We start from the raw sequence: 21,614 nt of genomic DNA, 5'->3' as shown, positions 1-21,614 counted from the left end.
GAATGGGTAGCTAGTCTCAATGGAAGCTTCTCTGCTCTGGAAAGGTATCGTGCCTTCCGATAACTATAGTACAGCCTTGTTCGGAGACAGAGGTTCAGAATCGAGTTGAATCTGAACGTGATACCCGTGTTTCTAAGCCCGGTTTATCAGCTCAAGAACGCTGCCATGAACGTGACCGTGACTCCTGCGATAGCTGCAAATTTGCTGCTACCAAGCCTCTTCGCACCCATCCCTGTCGAGGGGGTCCAACAACCCTGGGGTCTACTGTTGACGATGGCCGGACCAATCTTAAAGCTCATGATGTTGTACCCGACATCATAACAATCTCCAGCTCTCGAACTCGAACAAGACCAACCGAGGATAGGATGGATGGTGTCGGAATGGGTGTTTGCCTGTTCGCAACCCTTACCGGCGTACACTTCCAGAAGACGAAGGGCATCTTGACCCTTTTCCTGCGGAAGCCCAGAAGGCGGGTTTTGATGATACAAGATTGTGGAGTAGTCGGTTTGGTTGGAGTAGGCGAGTGCGTTGGAGAGGCGCCAGTCGTTTGTGTCGGGGTCTGAGCTTGATAGTGTGCGGTAACTGCGGGAGCCGTAGCTATCGGAAGTATTGACGGAGAAGAGATCTTCGATGTTGAAGCATTCGAATGTGTTGAGGAAAGAGGCGGTGGTGAATGTGATGGCTTCTAATGAGCCGATGACAGGGCACTCGCCGATTAAGTGTAGCGAGAAGGTGAGACCTATGCTGCGAAATATGAGCGCCGCTCACTAACGTGAGTAGTGTACGTAAGGTTTACCTTTGTGCGGCGCACAGGACGCATAGTCCGAGGATGAGTAGAGCCAGCATGATGATGTCTGGCTTTGGGTTGTCCGAGGGCGATGAGACCGTCGTGGAAGAAAAAAGATTGATTGAAGTCAAGACGTGATGCCGCAACCGACGTTGAAAGTGAAGCCAAAGTGATCGGATTGAACATACATGCTCCTTCCTCTATCAGTGTGTTAAAGGCCGTCACGCACGGGCTGATGCAATACACGATAAATGTCAAAGCATATAATCCATCTCTTCGGACGACTGCGGCAGAACGGAACGAACGTGCTGTCCTCCAGCGAACATCTATCAATGACAGCATAGCAAATATGGGTAGTCGTTGCCTTGATAGCAGGCAAGAACGAGGTAGAAATCGGGCTCAGCAGTGGAGATGGCTGCACAGTCTTCCACATTCTATATCTATGTGGCTGATACAAGTTTGCTGCGAAGACCACTTTGTAGATAGCTACTGCTTTGTAGAAGACTGTTGTATATAGCCAGTCAGATCCACCAAATTTCCTGAGAATCAAGCTACCTGATCCTGCCTTTCAATTTTCCAACTGCTTATAAGCCGTCGCGAGCTGTAGCTACACTGCTGGCTACCATATTCGTTCAATGCTTTCCGAAGATTTGTCTCGACGTCTTCTATATCTTCATGTTGGACATTAATGAGCTGTGTGCTGGACGGAAACATGTGGCCGTATGGCGAGCCAATCATAAATAACGTCAATGGGGCTTTGCCTCGCTGATTGGGTCGAACAAGATCGTGTTCATGAGCTACATAGACTCTTTTCTAGCTCTTCTTCTCTTCCATCGCAACGTGCGTTTCTCTTTCTCTCCATCCATCAACAAACTTCACGACAATCCTCACAAACTCCCTCGTTTTATAATTCTCTATTCACAGGTAAAAGACTCCAAGGGAAAGCGAGTCAAAAGTTCTCCAATTTGCTAGCTGCTAGCACGAGGAGGTCTTCGACTCTAGGGGTAAGCTTGTCCACCCACAAGTCCCCCATACTATCGGCGCAAAGAGGGAGCTAGTTCAGACGCCTTCAATCTGCCCGGCATGTTTTGAGCCCGGCAACGATCCTATAAAGAACATAATTATCCGAGCACTTCCCATCGCTTAGGTCGCCCCCTTGTAAGTCCATCACTTCCTACTAAGGAAGAGCATAAGTACTAACATGAAATAGTAGACAGGATGTCCAAGACGCCCGCTTTAGCGAAGAGACCCTAGAGAAGTGTGTTGCCCTTACCACCCTTAAGCTCGCCGTATATAACATGGGCAGCTCCGAGGGTCTAAGACTTTCTCGCCGCCTTCGAAGTCGCTAAGCCTTTCAAGGAAGGAATCTTCTTTGTCGCTAAGGGAGTTGTCCAGGTCAGTAGCTGGAATGGAGGGAGTAACTTTGGAGTGGAGTAGATTTAATCCAATAGATCTAACTGGAGTAGATCGCTTTATCGACTCCAACGGTATTTGATAGATTAGAGTAACGGTCATGGAGTGTATACATATCCAAAGGTGTCCGGCAGTTCGCTCACCGCCTTCTTAATTAGGCTTAGACACTTCCTCATTGGGCAGATCGGATCGATAAGATTAGTCCGGCAGTTTCCAAGCTTCCCTCTTCTATACCACTTTGCGCGCCACCTTATTGATCCACTGACAACCTATCGCATTGCTTAGTTCTTGCAGCAATAGTTATAGCGACAGCAGAGGAAATAGCCACTAACTAAATTGACTAAGATCCAACCTTCTGCGCATCACTCCCAATGCGGTAATTACTCTAATAGCTCCATGGATATCCATGGAATAGCTGTATACAGCGTGGAGCTACTCCAACTCCACTCCATTAACCATGGAGTGGAGTGGATTTATGGCTAACTCCATACTACTCCCTCCATTCCAGCCACTAGTCCAGGTCGAGGAGGCATGGTACGCCGACGCTATAGAAGTCACCCGTGCTATTAACAGCTACCCCATGGGTCCTGCCGAGCGTCGACTCGGCAGAAGTAAAGTTTTGACAGAGATTCCTCGCTTTTATGTCTACATCAGCACATCTCTATCTTCTGCGCACCTCGACGTATACAACATTCGGTCCAACCAAAAGAATCTCATCTAGCCATGGAGGAAAGCAGTCCTTCCTGCAGCTTTTCATGGTGTTTGCTGCTCAACAAGTAAGCCACTTTTACCATGTCAACAAAAATGAGATAGCATCGCTAACCTCCTTCCAGCAAAATCATTGGCAGCTCACCAAAGATGATCAGGCTTCATGCAGACAACGACAGCGACAAGTACTTGACGGGTCACGGTCCACAGAGGTCTTCTGAGCGTATACTCAATCTACTACAAAGCTGTTTTCGAGAGTGGCTTTCCTGAGAACCATCAGAAGAGGTTCACTCTGGGACTTTCGCATCAAGACTTGCAGACAGTCATCACGTAGCTGTATACCGGACAGCTTTCATCTTCCCTGGACGGCGTGGTCGTTCTACCGCTACGGCACGCCTCCCGGCTAATTCCTACTTCCAACAACGTGTTTGTCGGAGCATTGGATCCCAAGCAGCCATTCACCCGTATATTAGTTTATGGTAGAGGTCATTGGTGTTGCACAAGGACGACCACCCAGGTCCACGAGAAGAATGTCAACAACAACCTGGATCTGGAGTTCGCTTTTCCAGCCCCTCCACACCAACGATCCCAATCTCTATTCCCATCAAGCCTTGCACTCGCATTCTGGTCGATCCCGAGGAGACTTACACCACCGAGAACATTGCCAAAGGTTAGGCACATCGACTGTGTTTCCATTAGACCTTGCCAATCATCCTCTATGCCTTACCTATATCACCATCACGGCTGCACAGTATCAACAACAAACGCGTCCGCGGAAAACCCACCGAAAAATTTTCCCCGGCCGTCTATCATCCCCCGACTCCCAAACCGGGCCATCGACTCGGCTTGAGAGGCCGAAGCGGCGATTCACCCAAAGAACAAATTCTCAGCAGAGGTACATAGCTGGAGTTTACCACTGCTGATGCTCTTCGTTGGTAGTAATCAGCCTGTCATCGTAAAAAGCAAGGCTCAAAAACAGAAATTCGAATTTCTACATGTCTGTCCAAAGGTTTACCCAGAGAATGCTTGAAAAGGTTCGTAACAGGATCATTGTCAGAGAATCATCCATTCAAAGACTCCTAAATGCGTGCGTGCGTGCTTTGGACCAAACTCGAACCAAATCACTGCGCTCGAATCCTGACAGAGACAAATAAGCCTTTTTCCAATTCAAAATGACCCTTGTCCTGTTGGATACGCGGTGAAAAATGTACACAAAGCGTGATTCGAGAATCGAGATTTTACGACGCTTGCCAGTGAGACGGCCAATATCAGCATCCATGTTCTTTGTCTCTCGGCGGTCCGATCGCTCCTTTTAGATTCGTTCCTGCAAGTTCATAAGAAAAAATCATCGTTGTTTCCTCATTCGGACTCGCCAACACCCTTTCTTCCCATTGATTGTTACAATGCTTACACGAAGTTGCTTCATGTTTGCCAAAGGCGCACGTCAGAACATCGGTATTTGGGAAGTGTGATGAGTTTGTACAAGTTAATACATCTCTACCGTCTAGAAAATACAGGAAGTGGCTATGCTATGCGTGTTTGTTTTCTATGAACATTCTTTCTTTTCCACCAGCAACAGCAAAAAGCAAAGCCCATGTGCCATTCCCATCTCTCACTAAGCAATTCTATCGTCCACCGCCGCTGATCAATCAGTAGTAAAAGCCAACCACCACCACTCTTGCACAACCCAGCCATCAGCCTCTTTGTCCTCATCTCCACCTTTTTCACCTCCTCCATATCTCATTCGTTTGGCCAATCCAGCCTTCTCAGCCCAAGTCAAGAAAATCTCCAACTCCCAATCCCAGAGCTTCCCTTTGTAAGCACCTTTACTCATGTCTTGGATCTTGAGACCCGGTCTGAAGGCCAAAAGCCAGAGCGTAGCCATGACGGTCATTTCCCAGTAGACTTTGATGAGGTTACCGTGAATGTCGGTCCATAGGGGGAGGCGAGGGCCGAGTTCGCCCGGGAATTGTTTGGAGAGTGGAGGGGCGGGTAGGGGTGCAATTGGGATGCCTTGGATGTACAGGTCGGTTGGGTAGAGTTCGAGGAGGAAGTGGAGGCGTGACTTGTCCATGTGGACGGTCTTGTAGTTGCCCTCGGTGAAGCCCCATTTGGTCAGGCGAGGGTATGCAGCACCCATTGTGTGGTTGACCTCGGGCAAAATAGGGACGACCTTGGCGCGACCAGCAGCGACGAGGTTGGTCATGGCGGTCATCTCAGCATCAGAAGCTTGGTAGCTAATGGCCAGTTTTCCATCATTGGCGAAAGCTTCGTCGATGATCTTCTTGTATGCTGCAGTTCTCTTCAAGTAGCGAACATCCCATTGACGTTTGAACATTGTCAAGACTTGATCAGAAATGTCGTAATTGCGTCCAGGAATTTGGCGGCCCTTGTTCTCCATGCGGATAATCTTGGCTCCCAACAGATGGTCCAGTGCACGCGGAAGGTCCAATTCAATCTGGATGAGCTTCTCGTGGGCTCGGTTACTGTCATAGACTGCGTCAGGCGTGACAACATTGGCGCGCACCCAAGACAAAGCCAGCATGAGCTCTCCATCCTCAACAACAGGCTTTGGAGCTGCTGCGAGTGGACGGGAGAAGGTCCAGCTGTTGGCCAACTCTTCTCTGCGCAGATGAGTGACGTTTGCGACCCAGTAGTCTTCTCTCGGGACATTGTAGACTTCGGTAGCGTTTCTAACCTCGAAGCGTTTGTCCAAGACCTCACGACTCTTGGGCAGGTCTGGCATTCCGTTCAGAGGGTTTGAGCGAGAGAGTCTTCTTTCGGCCCACTCAACAATGCCCAGCCAGTCGTACTTTTCTGGTTCGACAAAGTCAATGCCAGGTACCTCACCACTCTCGTACGCCTCGAGGAACAGCTTCTGGAACTCGACCTGCAACTTGTCTGCTGTACCACCGAGCTTTGGTCTGAGAAACACCCAACGATGACGGCAGTAGTTGGGGTCAAACTTGTAGTGAAACACTTGATGGACAAGACCCCAGTTTACAATCTGCTCCAAACCTCCAGTAAGTGTCTTGACCACCACAACAGCATATATGAGACGTTGCTCTTCCTTTTCTGACATTGAGAAGATGCCAGTCCTGCTCGAACGTGGCAATACCGCCTTGGCGCCATATGACTTGTACTGTGGTTGAGGTCTTGGTGGTGGGCGTGGTCTGGCAGTGTGGAGTCTGGGAAGTCTAGTGACTCCGACAGCTGCGAATCGTGGCAGCTCGTATCCCACATGCGGGCTCTGGTTAGGTAGTTCGAGCATGGTTGCCTCCTCTCCTGCTTGCTTGAAAATGTCTGCAAGTGACTTGGGAATCTGCATCTGCTGACCGATAAAGCCATACTGTGAGCGCTCGCTCGATGTGGTGATGACGACAGGGTCAGTCGAGAAGGTGCCCGATTGGCGGTGGAATCGCTGATAAGGACTGGTCAGGGACAAAGTGTCAATAACACTGAATGTGCCTGCCTGTCTCTGTTGCAACAATTGGACGAGTGAAGGCTCGTTCGGCAAGTCGAAGCGGACTTGAGGAGCATTCGGCACATCTCTTGATGGAACTGTCGGAATCCTCTCGGGCCTCAACAAGCCAAAGTCGCTGGCTGCCACTGCATCACGGCTGTTTTGCTCGGCTTCGAGTTGGTCATCGCGTCCAGTGGTGGTTAAAAGACCGAGAGCACGTCTTGGAATATGTTGATCTTCCGCGCCCCATCGTTGCAACTTGGCAAGTCTTCCACGACCACGTGGGCCACGGTCAATAACCGCCCTTGTCGGATCGTGCTGGTATGAGTCGAGTTGAATCTCAGTCGTCAGAGCAGCCACAGCGTTGTCGATGTCTTCTTCCATCTGAGCTTGCATGTATCGCTGTTGACGTCTTTCCTCCTCTTCACGTCTGTGTCTTCTGGCTGACACGCCCTTCTTCATTCTCGCTTCTGTCATACCAAGTTGTACCTTCTGAGGTCCTTGAATACGCGTGACAGTAGCAGTGGGGTCATAGATGAAAGAGCTGTTGGGGTTGTGGACATCGGGTATGCCCTTGCCGCCTCGCAAGTCGTGTTCTATGCGAAGGCGAAGCTCAGGCAAAATCTCAATCGACTCTGGGATGTAGGTCATAGGGTAAGATTTGATGATCTGTTGCTTGAGTTCTTGGACTTCCGAGGAGTTGGGGTCAATTTCCGGTTCCATGACAACCGCCTTGGTGACAATCTTTCCTTCAGAGGACGAGAAGGTGAAATGCTCCTTCTTCAATCTGCCCTCTTCGATCAGACCAGCAAGGACTCTGTCCAGCGTGTGACGATCAGGTCTACGGTGGAACTCTCTATCCCATATCGTGACGAAAGGGTAGAAGAGTTCTCTGTCACCACCGAAAATGCCACCATTCTGGTGTACAATTTCGAGAATCACTCTGTTGCGGTTGTAGCTAACGATACCTCCAGATCTGCCAACACCCACCTTTGTAGGAGCTTTGGCACGATTGATGGCACGAGCAAGCGTAGCTGCTGATGGAGGGGGGTTCTTGATTGAGAACGGAGCAGGAGTGCTTGGTGAGCCAGTGTGCTCGTCACCCTCTTCAACAAAGATTGGCGCATCGGGTCTCTTTGCAGCTCTCTTGAAGAATGGCTCCAGGATCCTCTGGGCTGTTGTGACGTGGTTGGATTGAGGCTCCTGGGGAACAGGCTCGGTAGGCTCTTCGACTTCTTCCACAATAGCTTCTTTTGGTACAGCTGGCTGCTCTGTGTTATCGACGGAAGCGGCGTCGTCCATTTGCACATCTGTATCGGGAGCGCCAACTGATGCCTGACGCTCTTCAGTAGCAGCTTCGGACCCCTCGGGCTCGTAGGCTTCACTGTCAGCCCGCTGAAGGAGCAAGTCCACTGCAGAGCTGTCTTCCATGGAAATGTCAGATGAACCAGCGACAGATGCTGGAGTGCCGAAGGACAACTTCGAGACAGTAGAAGATGGTGTGTGCGGAACTGGCACTGCTCTCCTGGATGAAGGCGTGCTTGGCGGTGATTGAGCGGAGCTTGCATCAAAAGCCACCTCAAGCTCATTGAGTGGCCTCCACTTGCCCTCATCAACTGACTGCTCGACTGCAAGCTTTTTCACGACTTTCTGTCGTAATGGTTCGTAGGCCTTGCGCTTGCCCTGCCTCTGAATCTGAATTCTTCTACCTCTCTTGATGACAATCTCTTCTCTGGACTCTTCAGGCTCGGCAAGTGCGGGTGGTTCTGAGGGCACTGGTGTTGCCGAATTCATGGTAGTCCATCTCGGAGTCACATCTGGTTGTATCTGATTCTGCATTATCGCAGGTACAGATGCTGGAGTAGCAGATGTAGTGGCTGGAGTAGTAGGCTGGGAGATAGCGAAGCTTGGCTCCGGGGTAGCGGATGCTTCATGGAAGATTTCTTCTTCAGTGAACCATGGAAGAGCCTTGAGCTTCTCAGACTTGAATACAGCAATGAGGTATCTTGAAGGACGTCCCTTTGGCTGGACTACATCATTCTTCATTTGACCAGAGCCTGGAGGGTTGATGTAGGCACCAGGCTTAGCCTTGCTCAAGATCTCACGCTCGATCTCAGCCACACGCTTCTTGAGTTCTGGGTTGGCTGGTGTCTTCTCGATGGTCTGATTTGAGGTTTCAGTGCCTTCTTGGTTGAGTTGCTGATCGGGCTGATCGGCTGGCGGGTTGGTGGGTGACGGTTTCTCTGGAGCCATCGGAGCAGTCGCGTCTTGCTGTGCTGTCTCGGTAGCGGGGACAACGGCTTGACTGACAGGTCCAGCAGTATTTTCTTCAGCCTTGGTCGACTTGCGACGTTTCTTGGGCTTCGGAGGATCCTTCTTGACATTTAAGCCAAGCTCTTCCCTAGCTCTTGACACGGCAAGCTTGTGTGACCTGACTTTCCACTCGTTAAGCTCAGCTTCAACACGCTTCGGGTTCATCTTGAACATGACTTTGTACACCTTTTTCTTCTTGGGTGGATAAGCGGTGGCGATGATAGATTCCTCTTCTTCCTCGACAGAGGCGACTGGCTGTGCAGCTGAGGAAGGGAGGTCAGAAGTTGTGGCTTGAACTCTTGGTGTCTTCAGAGCGCTCATACTGGCCAACGGACTCATAGTCGCCATAGCCTTCTTTTCCCATAACGGTCTCTTGCTGGGCTTGGCCTTTGATCTGACAAGAATATTCTTGCAGGCAGCAACGTTGTGAGTGCCATCATGGCCAACAATGGTCGAAGCCTTGACTTTAGGGAAGCCCCAAGCGTCGAGATCAGGCTTTCTTTCTATCTCTCCGGGCTTGATTTCAATAGCCTCCCAGGCGGCGTCACCATTCTTCACCAGTTTTTGGAAGTTTTCGTAGCTTCGGAAGACGTAGTGGGAGATGCGGTGTAATTGAGATGTATCTCTGACGATGGCAAGGTGACGAAGATGGAGAGGTTGGGATACAGTCCAGACGTCTGTGAGTCTGCCCATGATCTCGTCAAGGGGACGTCTCCAGAAGTGACCCAAACCGAGATCGGCCAGATCCATCGTGCTCAATCCTTTAGTTCCAGCGCTGGCGATGATCTGCTGGAAGAACTGGGTGTGGTGCATATCTGGCTGCCATTGAGGAGGCACACGCTTGGCTGTTTCTGTCATCTTACCCAGTCCATCCAAGGCTGCGGCATCAATCTCGACATAGTCGTCATCATCGTCGGCATCGGCTTCAGCGTCGGATTCCTGATCCTCAACAACCTTGCCTTGTTTGCCAACTTTGATAGTGGATACAAACGCTTCCTTGTCCTTGTCGACAGGATCACGCATCAGCTTGATACATCTGACCCAAAAGACATTGTCGGGATCATGTTCAGTCTTCTCGTCGTCGTCTTTCGCGGTAGGTGCCTTGGGGTTGATGTCGTAGCGATGCTCAAGTGCTTTGGTGCTTTCTGCTTGTCGCTTCGCTTGTTTGGGACGTTCACCCTCCAAACGAGCTCGAAGTCTTTGAATACAACCTACTCTTTCGAGTCTCTTCATGCATCGATGCAGAGCTCGTGTCTCCCAGCGTAGTCCATGGATGCCCATCTCCTTGCGCAAGTCTTCATATGCGATGAGACCTTCATGCTTCTTGAGAGTGACCATGACCTCGCTGAACCATTGCTCGTAGTTGACCATACGACGAGTGCCACCTTCGCCTTTGCCAGCCTCTCCTTTGACCACGTAGAAGGTTGAAGTGGGTTCTTGAGTCAGCTTCTTGAGACGAAGGAGACTGGTCTTGATGCCACCACCGAGACACATCTCCTTGGTGATGTAACCTTTGCTGGCGAGGGCGTCGGTTCGCTTCGGTACGGAACGCTTGTCTTGTCCTGTGAGTCTGGTGACATCTGGTTGGAGTACACCTCCACGTCCGGCGGCGGCGATGACTTGGAGACAGAGAAATTCGAGCTTCGGGATACGCTTCCAGTCGACATCGTGGTCGGTCAAGGCATGCCAGACTCGATGCTCGGTGGTGTATAGTCTCTCGTTGACATGGGCAGCGAAAACAGGGGTAAGGGGGTTGGAAGGATCAGGTGCGGTAGATTTTCCATTCTGATTGTCCGTGGAGAAAGAGGATGATGGAGTCTTGACGACGGTAACATCAGGATGATTGACGAGCCAGGTCCAAAGCTTTTCGAGATGCTGTGGATCCGAAGCTTGAGAATGTGCAGTCGAGTTTGCACCGGGAGGTTTCAGCGAAAAGAGAAGATCCCCGTCGTCGGCGTTATCTTCAACTCCCTCGTCGACTTCAGCAGCGTTGTTGTTAAACTCGATAAAAGCTTCGCTCAATGCTGTGATGGAGAAACCTGTGTTGTGTAATTAGCTGGCGTTGTTCACATAGCATTGAAGCCGACATAAATTCCGCTCGTGCATAGGCTCGAATAATTCATCTCATCTCCAGAGAAAAAAGTGATCCGACCGCAGCGAGCGAGCGACCGAGAAAGCCTGCGAGCCAGCGACTGAAAGCTAGTGGAAGAAAGGACATACCATTATTATCTGCCAAAGCGACCTGGAACAGTAACTGCTCCAGCAAGACATCCGAACCAGTAGCCATAACTGATCATGACTTTCTTGATGGGAAAAAAGAAGGCGCAGATGCGGGTGCGCAAGGGGAGATTCGAACCTGCGCGAGCGCTTGGTGTACGAATTTTGAAAGTCGCGACCGTGGTTGTTGGGAACGTTGATGAGTGAAGTTGACGCGCAACACGCATGGTCTGTGCGCTTGAAAGCAACACGTCACTATGGGAGCGACCCTGACATGTGAAAGAGGTATTTATCTCCATGTTCATTCTCGTCCTACTAACGGCCTCGTCACTTTTGAGATATGGGAAGGACATTGTACTACAGTAGAGTGGGAAACCGCAACAACATAATGAGACATGACAGCCAGCACGTCACCTCCCGCAAAGACGTACGCGGTCAAGAGATTGAGTCTGGAAATGAACAATGATTATTCGCAGGCAGAAAGCGTCTACCAGGAAGCCTAGTAGTGAAACCATCTCCATCAGTAATGCTATCGTCCTGTCATAATGCCATATCAATAGAGATGTTGGACCCATCATCCAGCTCTCCAACCAGCCAAGTTTGGTGCCCCAGCAGCATGCTGTTCTCTCCGCTTCTGTTCCTCCTGCGCGTCATCTTCAGCCAGTCTCTTCCTCGACGTAGCTTTCTTGATGGCCGTCATTGTGTGCTCCCATATCTTGGGTCCAGCGTTCATGTCTCGGTATTTGTTGATAACCGCCATGTCGCCCGCCGGTCTGCCATCCCAGTCAAGTAGGTAAGCCCCACTTCCCTTGACTCCATCAATACCAACAGCAATATCCAGACCGCCATTCAAAGGTATAGATCCGACGGATCCATTTCTGGCTTTGTACATTGAGCTTGTGATCTGGAAAAGATGCCTCTCGCCGCTCTCTCTGAAGTTCAAGATCCAGGGTGTCATGACGGAGTAGAGCACCTTCACACCGAGTCTGATAGGCCCAGTGAGTGAATTTGTGATTCCAGACTTGACAGTACCAGGGTAGGAATGACTGAAGGAGGTATGCGGGTATCTCTTGGCCAGTTCCTCCATCATGAAATCGGTCATCATGACACAGTGCGAAAGGCATGCATGTAGAGTGTAATTCTTTTTGAGGTCCATATCATCCATGTCAATGTCTGCTTCGGATCCTGCTGCAAGTACTGTGAGAACACGTGAGAGCTCTTTTTGATTGGAAGCTTCTGTCAGCTGAGGCATGAGGTTCATGGCAAAGCGTATTCGAGAGTAGTAGTTGACGGCCATTTTGTGATCGAGTCCTTCTGGTGTTTCTACGCAAAAGTGTTAGAACCATGTCTCAGTGAGCTGTCCAAAACCTGTATCAAGACTAGTAGTCTGCATGTGGGCTTGACAGAAATCGGGTTCGACAACTTACCAGATCGGCCACCGAGTGACATGTAACCAGCAGACAAGAAAAGAATGTTGATTTTCTTTTCTCGTCTTTGCAGCTCCTCGCATACCTCATCCACATTTTTCAATATGCTGATGTCTTTCTTGATGAAGACAGCCTTTGAACCCGGATTCAGGTCTTCGAGCTCCTTGCAGAGCTTATCTGCTACATCCTGACTCCTGAATAGGTCTGTCAATACAAAATGTCGAGTGTTATTGCGCTGGTATGTCAAACTTACCTGCCGATGATGTATGCCCGCGGCGTTGTGGCCCGTAGGAACAGCTCTTTCACTGTGCTTTCAGCGACACCATGTGTACCACCGACTAGATTAATCAACCGCTGGTCAGCATAAAATCCGTCAAAGCTTCGAACAGAAATGCAGCATCCTTAGACGGGAACGAGAAGGTACGTGATTCCAACGTAACAGCCACGTGTGAGAGAACGGTGAAGAGGGCGCGGAGGCGAATTCACGTACCAAAGACAGCCACCAAGTTCTCCAAGTTGCGGGCCTCCAAGTTCGAAGTGCGAATAGACTCTAACGAAACCATGCCTGGATTTTCAGAGAAGATCAGAGATGTGGGTGTTGTGACATTGGCAGCTGGTGGCAACCAACCCGCGCTCTCGTCGACCGACATTGTATTGGAAAAGAGGAGTTGTATGCGGCTCTGCTGATAGGAAGCCTCGTGAAGCTAAATTTGCCTCGGGATGAATGTTGCCAAGTTGATTTTGTTGTATGGCGACGATGGTTTGTATTGTATGTCAACGTATGGATGGTTCGAGAATAAGAGCGGGCGATTGGAAGAAGAAAGTTTCTGTGTTCAATGAGGAAGCGGAGTAACAGAGCAGACAGGCTTCGTTCTATTCTGCTCGAAAAGTTGAGCGTATGTGTTCTATCTGATCCCAAGCAGATCGTGAGAAACGCGTACGGGCTGCACCTGCCAATACGATCAGCATCCACCATCACCATCCCCAGAAAATTGAATCAAAAGGGCGGCGGAGCTGGACACGACTCCGACTTTCTTCTGACCAATGACGACGGTGGCTTGCGACCTGCAGCTGCCTTTTTGGTGCTTGCTGCGCATGCATCTCAACCGGACCAAGTCTCCGAAATGGATGGGCTATGAAGATGCGAGATGCATGAGGCTTTTGTGGTCTGTGAAGCAGTCGGACAAGAGCGCAAAACAGAGCTGCTCATTTGGAGCTTGACTGTGTCTTTCATCTGACCCTTCATCCCTGGCCTCAGTTCCAGGAGACTGCTGCAGAACAAACATCACCATCAGGTCCCCAACTCTTCTTTCCCTCCCATGTCCCTCATTCACCTCCTACTACGCGCGCGAACCACGTCGCGGATATTGCCTCATCTCGAAGCTGGCCGAATGAGTAGGAGCATATTAGAGTATCTTCTGCCCCTTCATTCTCCCTCATCACCACTCTTCTACGTGTACGCGCGAACCACGTCGCGGAAATACCCTTTGTGTCCACTCCAGCCGAAGAAATGAACCCCTGTGACGGAGTCATACACTCACCTCATCGGTCTTCTGCCCTCCTGAAGATTTCGAGATGATGAATACACATAAGATGTATCCGAGTTCTCAGACCAGAGAATGAACACAAAGCCGGCGTTGTCGTAGTTAGAAAAAGGGAAAGGAAGGCATGGGTGGATCTTTTTTATACTGGAGATTATGCTACAAGTGATGTGCATTCGACATCACGCGCGAACCACGTCCGAGAGTCGCAAACGTCTCTTTCATTATCATTAGAGAGCTGCATTATGCGTATAATTGGGTATCCTGAGGTAAAGTAGAAGCAGAATTGAATGAGAGGCACACAGAGACGACTCCATAGAAAGGGCGCAATCTCGCTAGAATAACCTCCTGCATCAAGGATTGCTGACCTTTGGTTTCTTTCTGATCATTGAAGCACTCAATACATTCACGGCTGGTGCATCCACAGCGGCTGATGGTTGAGTTTGATCATCTGCATTCTTTCTCTTCTTGCGGATGAGCATGCCAGACAAATCGTTGACTTGACCAGATGCGGGTGCCACGACGCCATCGACAGATTGTTGTTGATTCATCATCGGAAGCGAGCCCGTGATGCCGGTGCCCCAGTCCGCAGTCGGGATAGTGATGGCTGTAACCTCTGTCAACCATTTGCGAGTGCTGCTAGTAGCTGCATCTGCGTCGGAAAAGTCGAGCCGTAACAGTAGGTCGTGGACTCTGGTGTATGCGGAGTGTTCAAGCACGATTTGACCACGGCCCGTCTCTGGCCACTCTTTACTGATCGTCTTGTCGGAGCGAGAGGACATGTTTGATGAAGACGACTTTATCTTTGGCTGACGAGGAACGATTGGGCCCGAGAGCTTCTTCCTCCGCGACGACTTCTTTCTTGGACTCGACTTGGTGGCTTCTGTGGCTTGGCCGACGCTCTCTTGACTAGAAGGAATCAGGTATGCTCCAAGCAACTCATCTGCATTGAACGATGTCGCTGGATTAAGATTCGTCACAGAGTCCTCGAGCGACTGTATGGAAGGGCGCGTGGGTTTGAAGACTAGCCAGATGAAGCCAACCATTCGTCCAGCACAACACTCTTGTCTGAAGGCCATTGTATCCCAGAATTGATCCAAAGTCCTGATGCTCTTCCACATGCCACTGCCTTTCTTAGAGGGCGAGAACAAAGTCTGGGAAGGTTGCGAATCGGGTATTTCGGCATCGAGTTCATCAAGGTAACGGGCTTTGGGGTCGTCGGGGAAGTGCGGTACGAGGCATCGAGGCGGTGCAGACGGATTGGGAGCGATTTCGAGGAGTGGATGGCCATGTTGCCATCTTCGGTTGTCGACTGGATCGGAGCGGTGTGAGGTTGGGAAGAATTGGGTCGTCTCGTGGTGATCGAAGCCGGGTACGATGACGTGGGCGCGGGTGGTGTAGTTGTCGTCGGTGGTCGGGTATCTCAGGACAGGGTCGAGAGTCTTGCACCACCACTTGACGAGTTGTCTATCGTCCAAGACATGCTTTGCGCCATGGTCGACACTGCCTGGAAAGAGGTATTGGTCTTGGGCTCTGGCGAAGAGTGAGACTACGAGAGGGATGGCGGGTCTCTGTCTGGTCTCGGCGAGCCAGGTTATGAAGGTCGAAGTGACGGGACGGATGGGCGACTGGCGCGGTTGAGCGGATTTCAGGTTGAGGTAGCCTGTCGAGTCGGCTTTTGAGACGAATAGCGTGGTTAAGGAAGCAGTCGTGTAGACAAGTATCTCAATGGCGTAGACAAAGACATGGCCGCCTCGAGTCTGGGAGGATGTCGGAATAGAGGATGAAGATGAAGATGGAGATGTCGGCGATGCAATCGAAAGAGTCAAGAAATGGGATTCGCAATGGGTGCGCTGGGGCCTCTGGCCTGGCGGAGCAGCGAACAAGGCGTCTGACTTTGTTGGCGGAGTCGAGAGATGGTGGATTTTGTATTCCGACCCGGCGCTCAGAACTTTGTCCAAACGCGCACAGAGTTCCGCCCGACTGGTCGAAGCCTCGTCTTCAGCCATCTTGCTAGAAATGCTCGGATGACCAATTGATATACCGTCGAGAGAAGCAGACCAAGTCAAGTAAACACTGCTTGACTCTCGAGAGCAACGCCCGAAGTTTTGCCGTGACCGGAGGTGCCAGTCAAGAAAGATTCACGCCGCCGCCAGCGACAAAGTGAAGGTGGGAGAAAGAAGCACAATCAGCAACAAGGAAGACCAAGAGGAGGAGCAGGAAGAAGCCCATTGGACATATCACCCACACATGCACACACCGCCAACATGAGCGCCACCTTATCTCCGCCCGCCCTCGTCGGCGCCGTCCTCAGAACATCAATGACCCGTCCACAACTTTCTCGTTGCGCCGGCCGCCTCACACAATCAAACTCCTTTGCAACCTCTTCAGAACCCGTCCGCGAACACACGCCCCGATGGGCAGCAACTCCTTCTCGTATGGCCATGCCCGTCCGCACACGTCCCGGTCCCCGTCAACGTCAGGCTCCTCCATTCAAAGTAAACCAAGACCCAGTAGTGCTGGACAATGCCTACAGCTCCTTCCTCGGCAAGAACGGCGACACACTTCTACCCGAAGAGCTCAAGTGGCTAGCAGTAACCCACAAGTCCTTTGATCACGCGAGAAGAGGTTTCAACGACAAGCTCGCTTTCCTGGGAAAGAGATTGTGCGATATGCAATGCGATCTGGCTCTGCTGGAACAACAGGACCCTCTCAACACAAAGGCTTTCAACAGACGCAAGCCCTCGTCCAAGCAATACTTGCACCCGGCCATGAAGGGTGTGCACAATGTTTCCGAATTCGCAAGGAACAACACTTTGGACAAAGTGAGATTGGCTTCTTTGGCGCGGCAATACGGTCTGGACGGTGTTGTGAGATGGGTGCCGAGAAACGTGAGTTTGTACAAGAATACAATCAGAGGGGAAGGTCGCCTTGCTAACATGATCTGTCCAGGTCGACAACCTCTCATCATCCGGTGTCGATGTCGTGCTCGCGCATACTCTCTACTCGATTGTCGGAGCCGTCGCTATGGAAAAGGGAGGCGAATTCGCCACCAAGATTGTGAGGGAGAGGATACTGAGCCCTCTCGGCCTCAAGTAAACGATAAAAAGAGCTTCGATCGCATACTGTACAATTGTATAACAGACATAACTTTCTTACTTCATACCTTTGGAGGAGCATACTCCGGATATTCATTTTCATTAGCTCTACCCATCTCTCACATCTCAACATCTCGACGCCCTAGCACGCACTATTCTATGCCGCAAGCCCTCCGTATCCTAGACCTTCCACTTACTCGAGAGTACAAAGAACCATACTCTACCCATCCACGACCTTGGAGAGCAAGACTTGTTGTATTGACCAAACTCATGCATTTTTCCCATCTATTTGAAAATCGTTCTCTTGTGGAACGCCCATTTGTGATACACGATATCTGTACATTCACCCTCCTTCCTCTCTTCCTCTTTTTTCTCAAAAAGGCCACATACTTCTTCTCAAGCCTTTTTAACGTCTTCTCGTCAATCCCCTCCTCTCGGCATTCTTAGCCTTCCTCACAGCACTCTTTCTCCAAGCCAAAAATCTGTTTCCGGGCTTGAACGCTTGAACCTGCACACCAGCTCTCTCGGCAGCTCTTCCAATCTCCCAATTCGCCGCTCTGTACTGGTATCCCGGTCGCAATGTCGGTGTCGCTCTGACAACCTCTCCTGTTTTTCTATCCTTGACGACCAATTTTCCTCTCTGCTCTGCAGGGCGTTGGCGGATAGTCGATGGTTTACCTTCACCCATTTCTGCGTTTCCTGGCAACCCTGTTTCGGCGCCTGTGATGAGATCGCCCTGTACGGCGGCGACTTCGGTCTCGGGCATGAGGTGGGCTAGCATGCCTAGACGTCTACGGCGGACCGCATGAGGTGGTTGAGGAAGCACTTGAGCGCGCTCGAACACGACACCGATGTATTGGCGTTTCGGGTGCTTCAAGGGGTCTTTGTAGTATTTCACGTAGCCCGGTTGGGTGGCGTAGATTGTGTGGTCGCGACCCATGGCGCAGTTGTCGCCTGGGAACCATTTCGTGCCGCGTTGGCGGAAGATGATGTTGCCGGGGATCACGTATTGTTCTGTTGCGTTGTGGTCAGTCTCTTGTGCTGTTTATCTTGTGCGCAGTGTGCTAGTGTGTCTGTGTGTCGAGGGTTGTTTCTTGAATATGTCGAGGCAAGTGTATGATTCGAGAGAGAAAGAAGTCATGCATGTCCGTACCTCCACTCTTCTTAGCCCCCAATCTCTTTCCTGCACCGTCCTTTGCAGAGTTGGCAGCTCCCTGGGCTTTGTGCGAGGCATATCGTACGGCGATGCTGGTGTTGGTGACGGCTGGCGAAGAAAGGCGCAATGCTGACAGGGCAGTCTCGATTGTGGTGATTGAGGACGACGAGCCAGTGGGCAGCGCCCGTATCCTTTGGAACAACATGGCAGGCGAGAGTGTGCTGTGTGGTTGCGCGCGCTCTCTTATCAAACTCGCTGTCGATTGCTTGGTCTCGTCGACTTTCGACTTTCTACCGCCTCCGCATTTCCATCTCCGATGCGTGATGAGGACTTAGCGGGCGTGCTGGACTTTACACAGAAGCCGACGCCTTCGTATTCCAATCATGTTTGCAACAACGCGGCCCTTCTTACACCTTTCCAGGCGTTCTCAAGACCCGTAATAGACTCTGATGCGATTGTGGTCATCTGTCAATATTGTAGTATAAATATGCTAATCACAGTCTTCACTTGTCATAGCCTTTCCCAGGTTTCGACCCTCTCCGCAGATCAAGCGCCGCTCTCTGCTCTCGCGCTTCAACCTCTTCTCCCAGCATGTGTGCAGTCAGTGGGCTCGTAGCCGCTGACTCTGGTCTGGATATCACACCTTCCATGTCAAGTATCGTCTGCTCACTCCAGCTCTTTGTCCTTACTCTTCTGGCGTCCGAGCCCATGTAGCTCTGTCTTGTGCCCACAAGCGTGAGCTCGTCCGAGTCTTCAAGCTCCTCTGCTATTTTTTCCAGCCTCTCGTCACTGACCATTGGTCTTGCTGAAGCCTGTTCTCGAACTGGTCCTTTCTCGACGTCAGGCTCGGAGGGTGCCATCGTGGATATCGTGTCGAGCGTAAGACTCCATCGAGGAGGTTGGCGTTCTTTCGTAGCCTGTGGGAAGAAGAATGTGATGAGTGGTTTGAGGGCGAGTAATGACGCGCATATTATGCCGACATTGGCTTCGACCATAGACCATGTCACCGCCTCTGCTGATGATGCTGTGTAATTGTGTCGAGCATACGCATTGTGTACTACGACCAATCTGACAATCGAGACTGCGCAGGTGCTGTCTTCATGTCAGCTCATCATCTACAAGCGCCAAAGAAGAAGCCTTACAAGAAGCCCAGTAAGAAGACGCCTACCAGTGCAATCTTCTGTCTTCGTGGCAACTTCAGGCGCGAAATGACTGGTATCGGCAATGCAAGCACTGCAAAGTCGAGGACGATATTGACACTCGTCACACTCAACCAATACGTCCTCGTACCTAGACAATGGCCCGGTGTCATCGGTCGCCAGACCTTCTTGACCGGATTACAGATGAAAATGGAGGCAAACACACCCCAGAAGAGCGATGGCAGTAGAGTCGCGAAGAGGAGCCATGTAAGACGTCGCATTGTACGAGTGGGAAAGATTCGCAGATATTGCGTCAGGATGGATGCTTTGGTGACATGGATAAGGACGACGTAGAGGACATTCCAGCTGAGGAAGAGTTTGGCTGTCGTGTGCCGAATGTCGAGAGGATTGGACCAGGCGTAGCTGCCAAAGCCTGTGACGACCATGGCCACGGTAAGACCAAGGACGATCCAGGAAAGGAACTGCAGGAGTGTAAGTGTGATTCTGCCATGATGAAAACGGTGAGAGGTTGAAGTGGACGATGAATGGTTGTGATTGTTCGGTGAGCAAAAGGTAATATGATGCTTTGAGACAGTGGTTCTCAAGAAAGAGATTGGTCAGGATGTGTGACGGGGCAGGTGCAATGCAACACCGACTTTCCACGAGCAGAGGCAAGAATACTCACAAGCGACACCACGATGACAAAATCATCGAATCCTATTGCCTTGACAAATTTGCATCGCACGACAAGTCGCAACATCACCACAGCTGTCGCCAGTGCCGTCGTGATGATGGTTGGTGTGAGAGCATCCCATCGAAGATTCGGCTTGTCGTGGTGTGAGGTTGCTGCATCCACCATGGTCATCTTGTCGGTTTAGAAGTCGAAGGTAATCATAAGCGCCTTTGTCGACGGATGTATAGGAATCAAAAGACAACAGGAAGTCAAAAAGATATTGTTGGAGGTGAACGAAAAGTTTTGAAGATAGATTGATACAGAAGGAGCAACGCGAGACCTCTTTCCTCATCCGCCACCGAGTGACACGAAAAACACCAATTCCATCTTCCAATAGCAATCCAACCTTTTTCCCTTGTTCGCGTTGATGATCTTGTCGTTGGTGTAACGCTGTGCGCCCCTCCTTGATCAGCTTATAGGCCACCAAGCCATGTGACTTGTCATGCTTTGGGTAAGTATGGTGGAGTATCCCCCAAGGCTAAAGCCTGTACTACAAATCAAGCTTGATGATACAAAACTTTGACAGTGGATTTCCGGGGTACAAGCTTTGCATGATGGCAGATGCGGAGAAGATATCGAAACGGCATGAGGGTGTTTGCGTAATAGAACGTCCATGTCCCATACCCATACTCTGGAGGGAATGACCTTGATAAGTGATTCGAAACCAGATAGCACCCTAGTATGATGGTGATGTGCTGGTATATGAGATTGAAGGTACACAGCCATACTGGTGTTTGCTGGAATATGTGTACCAGGCTTGTGAGATGGGTGAACGCACGAGACTCCAACGACGCTGATCAGAGTTCGAAGCCATCGATGCTTCCTTCTCAAGAGCTGAGAGATGTACGCGTCTTGATCTTCTCCACAGTAGATGGTATATAGAAGTGGCTGAGACCAGTCGAGTGTGTCACGCCCATCTACCAGACAGGCGGGAGCAGGAGCCATGTAGGGGTATTGTTCAGTCCGGAGGAGGAACTGATGCAGGCGTTTCCAGTCGCTGAGCTGGAGGAGATCCCCCTTGACGTTACAATCCGGGTGACGGTACCCGTTAGACCTGGAGTCGACGGACATATCCATGGTTGAGGCGCACTCAACTAGTTCCGAGCAGTGTCATACTCATTCCGTCCAGTGTAGGTTTTGTATTCCAAAGTCGATTGGAGAGGAATTGGTGAGTGTCAGGCTGCTTCAAAGCAACCCCGAACCAATCGATCAGTTGCGAGAGAAGAGAGCCATCTTTGCTTGAAGGTATGCCTGTACAGCGGCATCGTTGGCGTCCTTTGATCTGCCGGAGCTAACAGCATGAGCCGGGAGAGATTGAGTCCAGGCTTGGATAGCAGATGGGTTGTATCCGCCTTGAGGATGAGCAGGCATGGCGTATGTTGTTGGGGGCGAAGAGCTCATGTTCTGTCGAGAAAGGCTGTTTGCAGATTTGGTGACTGAAGACATGTTGAAGGTGAAGATGCAGGGAAGCAATACGGAATACACCTTTTGTGAGGACGGGTATATATTATATAGTTTTGAACTGCCGGATAAATCAAGAACTGAAATGATAGAACAAACTTCCGACAATTGCAAAGATGAAAGGAACTCTGCCTTCTTTTGACACGTCTCAGGGACGG

General features: G+C 50.7%; 8 protein-coding genes across 8 annotated transcripts; 1 reads left to right on the top strand and 7 right to left on the bottom strand.

Annotated features, from left to right (window-relative positions):
- Positions 1–146: 146 nt before the first annotated feature.
- M438DRAFT_369119 (uncharacterized protein) lies at positions 147–846 on the bottom strand (the record flags this gene model as incomplete). The annotated part of the gene is made up of 2 exons (XM_029908088.1): positions 147–744; positions 797–846. 2 exons carry the CDS (start codon positions 844–846, stop codon positions 147–149), a joined length of 648 nt encoding a protein of 215 aa, XP_029756057.1.
- A 3,523-nt stretch (positions 847–4,369) lies between these two features.
- On the bottom strand, positions 4,370–11,017 carry M438DRAFT_369118 (uncharacterized protein). The gene is made up of 2 exons (XM_029908087.1): positions 10,905–11,017; positions 4,370–10,723 (listed from the first exon to the last, which is right to left on the bottom strand). Exons 1-2 carry the CDS (start codon positions 10,969–10,971, stop codon positions 4,554–4,556), a joined length of 6,237 nt encoding a protein of 2,078 aa, XP_029756056.1. The 5' UTR covers positions 10,972–11,017; the 3' UTR covers positions 4,370–4,553.
- A 458-nt stretch (positions 11,018–11,475) lies between these two features.
- On the bottom strand, positions 11,476–12,891 carry M438DRAFT_282999 (uncharacterized protein; the record flags this gene model as incomplete). The annotated part of the gene is made up of 4 exons (XM_029901343.1): positions 11,476–12,224; positions 12,329–12,522; positions 12,582–12,666; positions 12,819–12,891. 4 exons carry the CDS (start codon positions 12,889–12,891, stop codon positions 11,476–11,478), a joined length of 1,101 nt encoding a protein of 366 aa, XP_029756055.1.
- Positions 12,892–14,222: 1,331 nt separating this feature from the next.
- On the bottom strand, positions 14,223–15,878 carry M438DRAFT_400282 (uncharacterized protein; the record flags this gene model as incomplete). Its single annotated transcript, XM_029909461.1, has 1 exon — positions 14,223–15,878. The coding sequence occupies one exon, from the start codon at positions 15,876–15,878 to the stop codon at positions 14,223–14,225; it is 1,656 nt and encodes a 551-aa protein (XP_029756054.1).
- Positions 15,879–15,968: 90 nt separating this feature from the next.
- M438DRAFT_386509 (RNase III domain protein) lies at positions 15,969–16,968 on the top strand (the record flags this gene model as incomplete). Its single annotated transcript, XM_029908990.1, has 2 exons — positions 15,969–16,760; positions 16,822–16,968. Exons 1-2 carry the CDS (start codon positions 16,137–16,139, stop codon positions 16,966–16,968), a joined length of 771 nt encoding a protein of 256 aa, XP_029756053.1. The 5' UTR covers positions 15,969–16,136.
- A 420-nt stretch (positions 16,969–17,388) lies between these two features.
- On the bottom strand, positions 17,389–18,313 carry M438DRAFT_238170 (ribosomal protein L27; the record flags this gene model as incomplete). The annotated part of the gene is made up of 2 exons (XM_029899491.1): positions 17,389–17,981; positions 18,121–18,313. Coding segments are annotated over 2 exons (786 nt in total), but the record flags the coding sequence as incomplete, so codon positions are not given.
- Positions 18,314–18,612: 299 nt separating this feature from the next.
- M438DRAFT_327382 (uncharacterized protein) lies at positions 18,613–20,121 on the bottom strand (the record flags this gene model as incomplete). Its single annotated transcript, XM_029903173.1, has 3 exons — positions 18,613–19,215; positions 19,266–19,744; positions 19,948–20,121. 3 exons carry the CDS (start codon positions 20,119–20,121, stop codon positions 18,627–18,629), a joined length of 1,242 nt encoding a protein of 413 aa, XP_029756051.1. The 3' UTR covers positions 18,613–18,626.
- A 144-nt stretch (positions 20,122–20,265) lies between these two features.
- On the bottom strand, positions 20,266–21,218 carry M438DRAFT_122498 (uncharacterized protein). Its single transcript, XM_029898757.1, has one exon. The coding sequence runs from the start codon at positions 21,070–21,072 to the stop codon at positions 20,404–20,406; it is 669 nt and encodes a 222-aa protein (XP_029756050.1). The 5' UTR covers positions 21,073–21,218; the 3' UTR covers positions 20,266–20,403.
- Positions 21,219–21,614: the final 396 nt, after the last annotated feature.

Source organism: Aureobasidium pullulans, assembly GCF_000721785.1.
Source record: "Aureobasidium pullulans EXF-150 unplaced genomic scaffold scaffold_29, whole genome shotgun sequence".
Classification (NCBI taxonomy): domain Eukaryota; kingdom Fungi; phylum Ascomycota; class Dothideomycetes; order Dothideales; family Saccotheciaceae; genus Aureobasidium; species Aureobasidium pullulans.
This window is presented reverse-complemented; position numbering and strand designations above follow the sequence as displayed.

What these genes read in the sequence shown, in the direction of transcription:
- M438DRAFT_122498 (XM_029898757.1), bottom strand. Translation starts at nt 21,072, where the DNA reads ATGGATATGTCCGTCGACTCCAGGTCTAACGGGTACCGTCACCCGGAT.
- M438DRAFT_369118 (XM_029908087.1), bottom strand. Translation starts at nt 10,971, where the DNA reads ATGGCTACTGGTTCGGATGTCTTGCTGGAGCAGTTACTGTTCCAGGTC. An exon ending in CGCTTTGGCAGATAATAATG is followed by an intron (nt 10,724 to 10,904) that starts GTATGTCCTTTC and finishes TACACAACACAG; the next exon opens with GTTTCTCCATCACAGCATTG.